The 10,811-nt window shown below is 35.7% G+C and overlaps 1 protein-coding gene across 2 annotated transcripts in view; it reads right to left on the reverse strand.

Moving 5' to 3' along the window:
- Nucleotides 1-7,905, reverse strand: part of LOC110451419 (steroid 5-alpha-reductase DET2-like) — a 17,753-nt gene extending 9,848 nt beyond the window's left edge. For both annotated transcript variants that reach the window (XM_021499424.1, XM_021499423.1), the window contains exons 1-6: nt 7,680-7,905; nt 5,685-5,828; nt 4,730-4,813; nt 4,097-4,176; nt 3,501-3,554; nt 1,746-1,838 (exon numbers count right to left, since the gene is read on the reverse strand). In XM_021499424.1, the coding sequence (XP_021355099.1) occupies nt 1,746-1,838; nt 3,501-3,554; nt 4,097-4,176; nt 4,730-4,813; nt 5,685-5,828; nt 7,680-7,691 (467 nt within the window). In that variant the 5' untranslated portion in view covers nt 7,692-7,905. The remainder of the gene's footprint in view (nt 1-1,745; nt 1,839-3,500; nt 3,555-4,096; nt 4,177-4,729; nt 4,814-5,684; nt 5,829-7,679) is intronic.
- Nucleotides 7,906-10,811: the final 2,906 nt, after the last annotated feature.

Below are 10,811 nucleotides of genomic sequence, written 5' to 3' on the forward strand. Positions count from 1 at the left end.
GGTTGGCGCATAACTACAAGGTATGAAGAGGGTCAGAAGTGTCTGGAAAAACTAACAGGCTTGCTAACATTAATTTGCAGTATTTTGACATATATATATTCACACACTTATCACTGTAATCTACGTGGAATAGAATTTATTACACTGCTGAAAGAACACATATTTATCAATTAATAAAAAAAAATTGTCACAAACTCCTTAACTGTGTATTATGACCCCTGCCTATAAGGTTGGCCTTCTTCTGGTCAATGTATTACGAACCCTGACTAAAAGGTTGAACCACTTCTGGTCAATTTATTATGACCCCTGCCTATAAGGTTGGCCCACTTCTGGTCAATGTATTATAAACCCTGCCTATAAGGTTGGACTACTTCTGGTCAATATATTTTGAACCCTGCCTATAAGGTTGTCCTACTTCTGGTAAATGTATTATGATCCCTGCCTATAAGGTTGGCCCACTTCTGGTCAATGTATTATAAACCCTGCCTATAAGGTTGTCCTACTTCTGGTAAATGTATTATGATCCCTGCCTATAAGGTTGGCCCACTTCTGGTCAAAGTATAATGAACCCTGCCTATAAGGATGGCCTACTTCTGGTCAATTTATTATGAACCCTGCCTATAAGGGTGGCCTAATTCTGGTCAATGTAGTAGGAACCCTGCCTATAAGGTTGTCCTACTTCTGGTAAATGTATTATGATCCCTGCCTATAAGGTTGGCCCACTTCTGGTCAAAGAATTATGAACCCTGCCTATAAGGATGGCCTACTTCTGGTCAATGTATTACGAACCCTGCCTAAAAGGTTGACCCACTTCTGGTCAATTTATTATGAACCCTGCCTATAAGGTTGGCCTAATTCTGGTCAATGTATTATGAACCCTGCCTATAAGGATGGCCTAATTCTGGTCAATGCATTATGAACCCTGCCTATAAGGTTGGCCTACTTCTTGTCAAAGTATTATGAACCCTGCCTATAAGGTTGGCGTACTTCTGGTCAATGTATTATGAACCCTGCCTATAAGGTTGGCCTACTTCTGGTCAATGTATTATAAACCATGCAAATATAAGGTTGGCCCACTTCTGGTCAATGTATTATGAACCATGCCAATATAAGGTTGGCCTACTTCTGGTCAATGTATTATGAACCCTGCCTATAAGGTTGGCCTACTTCTGGTCAATATATAATAAACCATGCAAATATAAGGTTGGCCCACTTCTGGTCAATGTATTATAAACCATGCAAATATAAGGTTGGCCTACTTCTGGTCAATGTATTATGAACCCTGCCTATAAGGTTGGCTCACTTCTGGTCAAAGTTTGTCCATTTATCCGTGAATAGATTTCTGTGCCACTGCCCTGATTTCAACCAGGAAACACAAATACGACATGATACACATATTACAACCATCCAGAGATCATATACCTAACACAACAAGACAACAATGTAAAGCAAATTTATTACAAATAAGACAACAGGAGAAGTGGACGAGAATTATCTCCCTTTAATTACTTTAGTTTTTTCAACAGTTAAACAAACATTGTTTACATTAGGCCACATAATAGTTCATAAAAAAATAATTTACATGATTTTTGGTTTGGAACTCTCTTTGATTAGAGATAATATTTTTCAGGTTAACATACAGAATATAACAATAACTGTTGTACATCAAGAAAACACAACTCTGAATACTGATTATTTTACTTCCTGATAAATCATGTGAAGGTTTTCCACTGCATTTTACTTACTAAAAGTAATCCATGTTGAAAACAGCAGACCCAACAAAATCAGCATTGATGAAATGGTAAATACAGTTTGGGAAAAACCCTCCTAGAGTTATCCTGAAGGAAAGAAAAGAATGTAACTCAGTTGAATCAAAACCTGGAATTTTCTTTTCAAGAATGATAAAAATGTTTAATGGAGAAAGACAGAAAAAGTGTACGTGTATATAATGTATGTGTGTTACAGCAGGCTTAATAAGCCAACACCTTTATCATACAGCAGGCTTAATAAGCCAACACCTTTATCATACAGCAGGCTTAATAAGCCAACACCTTTATCATACAGCAGGCTTAATAAGCCAACACCTTTATCATACAGAAGGTGCGATGATTAATTTTATCAGCCAATTTCAAACAAAATACTATAATACAGGGAAATTTTCGCCATTGAAATCAATTTCGCTCAGTCTTAATTTCGTCCTTCACATTTAATTATGTATAAGTTTTTATTGTGCTGTTTACTAATACCCACTGTAATGATAAATTAAGCCTCATTACAGAGGGCAAAAAATAAACTGCAGCTAAATTTCCCAGTATACAGTGGTCAACGCTGACCCTGAATAAGTATACTTGTCTGACTTACCCAATAGGCACCTTGACACTCATGAGTTCATAATCAGTGGGTGAATAATGTCACTAAAAAAAAACACTTGTCTGACTTACCCAATAGGCACCTTGGCACTCATGAGTTCATAATCAGTGGATGAATAATGTCACTTAAACAAACATTAAACTTGTCTGACTTACCCAATAGGCACCTTGGCACTCATGAGTTCATAATCAGTGGATGAATAATGTCACTTAAACAAACATTAAACTTGTCTGACTTACCCAATAGGCACCTTGGCACTCTTGTAGTTCATAATCAGTGGGTGAATAATGTCACTTAAACATAACACTTGTCTGACTTACCAATAGGCACCTTGTCACTCCTGTAGTTCATAAGCAGTGGGTGAATAATGCCACTTAAACATAACACTTGTCTGACTTACCCAATAGGCACCTTGGCACTCATGAGTTCATAATCAGTGGATGAATAATGTCACTTAAACAAACATTAAACTTGTCTGACTTACCCAATAGGCACCTTGGCACTCCTGTAGTTCATAATCAGTGGGTGAATAATGCCCCTAAAAAACAGCACTTGTCTGACTTACCCAATAGGCACCTTGACACTCATGAGTTCATAATCAGTGGGTGAATAATGTCACTTAAACATAACACTTGTCTGACTTACCCAATAGGCACCTTGACACTCATGAGTTCATAATCAGTGGGTGAATAATGCCCCTAAAAAACAGCACTTGTCTGACTTACCCAATAGGCACCTTGGCACTCATGAGTTCATAATCAGTGGATGAATAATGTCACTTAAACAAACATTAAACTTGTCTGACTTACCCAATAGGCACCTTGGCACTCATGAGTTCATAATAAGTGGGTGAATAATGTCACTTAAACATTACACTTGTCTGACTTACCCAATAGGCACCTTGACACTCATGAGTTCATAATCAGTGGGTGAATAATGCCCCTAAAAAATAGCACTTGTCTGACTTACCCAATAGGCACCTTGACACTCATGAGTTCATAATCAGTGGGTGAATAATGCCCCTAAAAAACAGCACTTGTCTGACTTACCCAATAGGCACCTTGTCACTCCTGTAGTTCATAATCAGTGGGTGAATAATACCCCTAAAACATAACACTTGTCTGACTTACCCAATAGGCACCTTGGCACTCCTGTAGTTCATAATCAGTGGGTGAATAATACCACTGAAACATAAATTCTCTATATAATTATAAACATATACATTTTCAGAGGAGCCTCAACAATTCTAGCAAAAGAGCTGGCAGGATTTTTAAACAGATGCATACCTGTATAGAATTTAAAACATGTAATTCAGACAGGTGGGCCAATCATTTTTGAGATGTCCACATTGCCATGGTACACTCTAGGATTATCCCTGCACAGGAAGAAATTTTATATTTAAAAATTATTAAAACAATCACAGCAATTTAGCATTTGTCAAGCACACACCTTCTTCATTTTCACACCTGTAAATTCAGTCAGGTCTGCAAAGGGTCCTAGGCACTAAGTTTTTACTGGGGTTTTACTTTTTCTAAAATAACTCTGTATAGCATTTCAGACTCTGGGAAATTTCAAATTTCTTGATTGAATCTCAACAAGAAAGTTCCAACAAAAATTCCAGTTATTCAAATACTACTTAATATCTATTGGTTAATTTTGTTTTTTTGACAGATATTTTAAATTCTATCAGTATCAGGCAGGCAAACGATAAATTTATTCTACATACCGTTGCACGTAGTGACAAAGGAACATGGCTAAAAATACATAGTTGGTATAGCGTCTTACACCTCCATACAGAAAGAATACCTGTGGCAAAAGTAAAGAAATAATTCTCACTACAAAATAGAAAGCGATGACAAGGATTTTTTAATTTAGAGCAACAGTCACCTTGACTCAATAAACCACAGAAGTCTGAACTCATTTCAGGTCTTGTATACTGAATACTTGAATAAAATTTTGTTACATAAGAAAGAAAAGCGAAGAATGAAGGGCAGTTACTAACCACTCTAACATACAAATGTAGGCCTGCACCTTCAAAGCGACACAAAACAACTTCTTGTAGAAACAGAAATCCCATGACAAGTAATTTTAAGAGGTGACATAAGACATTTGAACTAAGGAATTAGCAGATGATGATTTGGTGGTATGTTCAATGTTAAACACGGCTCATACAGATATTTCAGGACTTTTAAAGGATAAAAGTAGCAATTTCTAATCTTATTCATTCCAACGTTATATTTTAGTCGAAAGGATCGGCAACGAGGAGAAAACTACTGTTATGCTTAACAGTAATACATGTATCACCTTTTTCTCAATACATGGAATACAAAATTATTGAAAGTAATAGGGGAGCTCTTACCAGCAGGAATAGTAGAACACCAGGTGTGGCATCAGACAGAATGTGTCCCAAGCGCTGCGGAATCATTGGACCCCAGTTCAAATCCTATATTCCCATTAAAAAACAAATGACGTTACAAAATGCAACAAAACATTTTTTTACAGTAAATCTTTACATCTTGATAAACTCCATGACTCACCGCAGCTAAAATTATTTCCATATAACAGATATTTTTGACAGTGATACTGATAAGCAAGGGTAGTTAGAGTACTATGTTTCAAAATCTCAGCTTGTTGTAATGTAGAGCGTAAGAAAGTCATTGGTTGGATGTTTATATAAACTAGCTTCAATTTACAGTTTTAACTGATGGTCTATATCAGGGGTGTACAATTTCATAATGAAGTCCTAGGCCTAGCAAGCAATTATTACTCACAGTCCTCGCATTTGGAGATGGTCCATTTGGTAATTCAATCACCAGCTCAAAGGCCAAGGCTTGTATTCACGAAAAACCATTCTCATACTCAGACTCAGATTTGCGCTCAAGCCTGCTTTCTTGATCCAGAGATGAAATAAGCAAAAATTCCCACTTTGTCAGTGATTCTGAAGATTTTTGGAGAGACTTCATGCCGAATCCTGTTACAAATGTTTACATTTGACTTTTTCATTATATTTTTACGTCTCATGATTTAAACAAGTGTAACAGGAGAGGAAAAATGCACGGCAAGATCAGGGTTCAAACCCGGGACCCTTCAAACTCTAGACGGACGCTCAACCAATTGAGCTATCTGGTCGCCGACGGTCGACCAAGTCCAGTTCCGCTACACAAGTAACAAAATAATGGTTTGAGTACAGAATTCAAAGTTTGAGCATGAGAATAGTTTTATAAATATGGGCGCTAATCTACTTGACCCAGGTCAATGGACCACTGGGATATGGTAATTCACTTGCTCAAGACTATATATGTATGTATACAAACTTTGTTTTCATGTTTGCCGTAGGGGGCTGGATTTATCCACTGTACCACTGCTGTAACGACTGCCAGAACAAATCCTAGAATGACCAGACCGTAATGAACCCAGAACCTAGTGCTGTCCTCTTCATATAGTATCCACGGGATTCCCTGTGTTCAAAAACATATTTATAATCACTGATAAAAAAATTGGGAACCCCAATATTCCGTGTGTTCAAAAACATATTTATAATCATTGATAATAATTAACGCAGAACCACAATGATAATATTAATGAACAGAAAATCACAGGGGTACCTCCAATAACCTGTGTTCAAAAACATATTTATAATCATTGATAATAATTAACGCGGAACCACAATGATAATATTAACGTACATAAAATCACAGGGTTACCTCCAATAACCTGTGTTCAAAAACATATTAAAAATGTTAGTAATCAATGATAAATGTAAATGAGGAACATCAGGATTCCCGGTGTTCAAAAAGATTTTTATAATCAATAATAATGAATGAGTGTCAAATGTTCGCAGTAAAAGTTGGTTGCCAGCAAAATTAGCCTGCTGTTCATCAACTTTGAACCAACTTTTTTTTTAAGATCATACAAGTATGTGAACATTCCACAGGCTCTTGTTTTTTAAAAACTTAGTGAGAACACCAAGTGTAGTTTCATAAATTACAAACTACTTGTTACAGAGTTGAACAAACATATACTTTAAAAACTGACTTCACAACAAGCATACATGTACATATACTCAAATAAAGAAGTCTTGTTTAACACTGCACATTATTGGGTTCGGTCTATAACGTTACATGGAGGTAGTTACTGAACCAGTCGGCAGTAATAAAACCCTGAAGTGTATTATTGAACCCTTCTTTTATTTCTCATAAAATATCCATCGAAGGTCTATTCCGTCTTTGCGTATTGCAGAGTTATCTGCTCTTGTGAGCAGGTATTGATTGTTACGTCAATTGTTTGTGAGAGTAATGTCATCAATTTTTGAGAAAACAACATAATTTTCTCACACAAACCAATGACGTAACAATCAATTCCTGCTCACAAGAGAAGATAACTCTGCAATACGCAAAGACGGAATAAATTGAATCAAATAGATCCTAAATGAACATTTCATATACTTCAAGGGCTGTACCTGACCTATTCCCAAGTGCAATTTAGTTTATGTTTATGTCTTTATGATAATCTTTAAATTCCTTCATCTAATAATAAAAGAGAATCCATCATAAATGTGATTAAAACTGGGTATCATTTTATACAATATGTATCATACCAAAATTGTTCACACTGCAAATCGCTATGGTAATGCGCGGTGCTTGAGCAAGTCTGTTGGTTGTAGTAATAAACTTTCGTCCATTTTTGACCTAGTTTTTATTGTTACAAAATTAGTCAACAGTGAGATGTGTTCAGTAATTAGCGAACACCTCTAAATGTCATCAATGGTAAATAAATATCATCAATGGTAAATAAATGTCATGCTTGTAAAATAAAATTGGGGGGCGAAATAGTTGGGGCGTTATTGTTTTTTTGGGGCAAACTGGTTGGGGCGATATAATTAAAATCTGGGGTGTACCAGATTGTGGCGTTACAGTTTGGGGGCGAATCGTCTGACATCCAAAATTATGCACACTCGGTGCATCGAAGCACCGAAACTGGACATGCACAGAAACAGGACGACAGGGGTTCGTTACAAATGTGTGAAGAAATACACATATATGCTATACTGATATTGGTCACAGCACACATAATTAGTGTGCTGTGACCCATGTCAATATAACATGTGTATTTTCAAATATCATTTGTAACGAACCCCTGTGACAGGAGTCAGGACCTAACGGCGATCTTACGTAAGCATAAGCTAAATCTTCTTTACCAACTAATGTCGACACGACCTTTTATTTTGTTTATTGATGCCATTTTATTGTGAAATAAAATCTTCAATGTAATGCAATATTCGTTTTGTTCTAGGACTACCAGTAGTTTACCTGAAAAGACATTTGGAACGAATTGAAGGGCCCCTGTTTCTTCCGAGCAGTTCTTACGCGGCACCTAATTTACGACATGACGGCATGTACCGACAATAACCAACAAGAAACAGTTGTAAGCGTGACTGACAACATGTATATATGTCAATCTCTACCCAGAGTTGTCGTTCCTTTTCAATCACACACTTAGTGAAACGTTTGTTCGTTTTTTCGTTTTTGGCCCGATCCGCCACCCATACATGCAATATCCACGCAGAGTTACGGTCCTTGCTCTCCCTTTAAAAGCAACGCGTTAGAAGTATCTTCGTATCTCGTTATAACAATTGATTTTTTTGGTTAGATATTAAAAAACATTATTTTAAAAAAGTGCAATGGTAAACAAAAAATTAGACCTAGCGGATGCATTATGGGTGGCGGTTCGGGCCAAAAACAATATATAATAACGCGTTAAAAAAGTAACGCGTTAAAAGTCACTTCTTACGCGTTACAATGGTAAATGCACTGGCCAATCAGAGAAATCGTTTCATAGTTGATGTTTTTGATATTTAAAATAAATAAAAATGTTTTGACTATTTATATTGAAAAAAACCTAGACAATAACCGATTTCCACATCATATTTTTCTTCTAAGTAATGTGGAAATGGGGTATTGTCTGGGTGTTTTTTCAATATAACTTAACAAATCTTCATTTAATTCAAATAAAATATGACAATTTTGATATATGAATTTATAAAATTTCCAGAGCCTTAAAAGTGGTGTCGGAACGCAATTTAGAATTTTTATTATTGATTTTCTGAAAATGCCCTATTTTTTGGGAACTTCAAAAAATAATTTTTGCTTTCTCGTTTCTTCATTAAACAATTCCTGTATGAACATAAAATTATCACATAAAAGGAACATAAAATTGTCTGGAGTCCTTAAAGGAAGAAGAATGACAATGTATAAGAAAGAGGTAGGAACAGCAGATAAGTGTGTATCATTGCGGTAATGAATGGTGTTGTAAGTTGCCAGGTTCAGGATGATGTTGAACAACATGCATTGTATATTATGTAAGTGTGAAATCTGGTGATTATCAACATACATTAGGTGGTTTTGTAAGGTATCCACTCGTTCAATACGTGTATGATTTTCTGTTTAGTTGTACAATTTTTGTATTTTAAAATGTTCGAAGGTCTTTGTATATATGTTTCTAGTTATGTCATAAATTGTTAAGATTCTATTCAACGTTAACATGACTGATGGTTTGTTGTTCTTTTTATAGTTACAGTTATAGTTTATAAGTTCGGCTTGAAGTCTATTCAACACATAATTAGTGTTTTGCGGACTAGTACAGACATGGAGGATGAGACAGATAAGGCAGGAAAAGAGAAAGCCCTACATTGGTGGGAAAATGATGGGATCCTGAGGATTTATCCTGATAAATGTTCGGTTTGATATTGTAGAAGACTCATCATGTTCCTCATAACGTCCTGAATACTGTACAATGTTGTTTTACTTTTCAGGCGGCCCCATTACGCAATGTAGTCGCCTTGGATTTGATCAGGCATTGTCAATTCCCTTAGGTGATCGTTTAGGCCCATACACCTCTTGTGTCGACACACGATCGGATTGACGACACATAATTACCAGTTGGATTATAGTTGCTTCTCGTGTTTATATCAATGCTTATATCATGCATGTAAAAGTTGCAGCACACACACTGCACATGTACATCTAAAATACCGTGTCAAATGACATTCGTCCCTGTCGGCCGAAATGATTAATCACTAGTGTTTGTATGCGACGTTTTCGTGTTTTCAAGTTTCCTGTTCTTGGGATAGCAAAGAAAGTGGCCAGGGAAGAACAGAGTAGAGATGAAAATTTATTCGGGGAGGAATTAGAAGTATTTTACACCTAGTATGGAACTAATTTAATTATTAAACATAACTTTATATTTTAAAATGATTTCCAAGCATGAAATAATCAATGTTCAATATGTGCCTGAATCATCCGAGCTACCCCGCTCCCTTCCCTTCTTTCTATCTCTTTCTCTGTTATAGTTAAAAATCAGGTTGTATATAAGTTTGAATGTTTTTGTACCGATCATCGAGAAACGGATATTCAAGGACGAACGGACGGACAAGAAGGAAGCAAACCAAGGCACGGGAGTGATGGACAATAGTACAAGAATGTTTAGGAAAGTGTATAGTGTAAACTTCTGCCGTCAGTGTCGGAAAAGATTGTCCACATTATGAAAAAAAAACATTTCTAAAATCTCTCTCTCTCTCTCTCTCTCTCTCTCTCTCATAAGATATGTACAAATGGTTGTGTATATTGTATATGCCGTCTTGAATTTTATAAATATATTCAGATGTTTTATTTTAGGGAAAGGGCTTTAAATAAGTTGTACAACTTGTGCCCAATCCTGTTGCTTTAAAGGCAATAAAATAAGTTTAAATCAAAATCACCCGAGCTATGTTTTTCCACATCAGAAGACATGTCTTCAAAAATCGACAAGAACTATTCTGCATCCTCCTCGGCGATTAAATTCCCAACAGCCCGCCTTACGTCTCTTTCTAGACAAAGAATTCTATGGAAAAAAATGAAGATTAGATTGGTTCTAATTTATCCAATAAATAACGGTTATTAGGACATTTGATCTTATTCCGTGGTGCAATGTCCGTCATCTGTCCCAATAACTTTTGTTAAAATATCTTTTTCAACAGTCCATAAATAAACTGATGTTAACCAAACTTTGTAGTGAAGTATCATTGGGTTCACAGGTGTTTGTATTTACCTAACGAAGGCATTTAAGGAAATCGGAAAAATAAATAAAAAAATTATGACTTTTTGAAGTTCCCAAAAAATAGGGCATTTCCCAGTGAAAGTCAATTATAAAAATTCTAAATTGCGTTCCGACACCACTTTTAAGGCTCTGGAAATTTTATTTATATATCATATATATAACTGCCATATTTTATTCCAATCAAATGAAGATTTGTTTATTCATATTGAAAAAAAAACCAGACAATAACCGATTTCCACATAACTTAGAAGAAACATATGATGTGGAAATGGGTTATTGTCTGTCTTTTTTTTTAATATGATTAGTCATAACATTTTTATTTATTTTAAATATCAAAGACATCAACT

The sequence above is a fragment of the Mizuhopecten yessoensis genome, unplaced genomic scaffold (genome assembly GCF_002113885.1).
Source record: "Mizuhopecten yessoensis strain PY_sf001 unplaced genomic scaffold, ASM211388v2 scaffold5991, whole genome shotgun sequence".
NCBI lineage: Eukaryota > Metazoa > Mollusca > Bivalvia > Pectinida > Pectinidae > Mizuhopecten > Mizuhopecten yessoensis.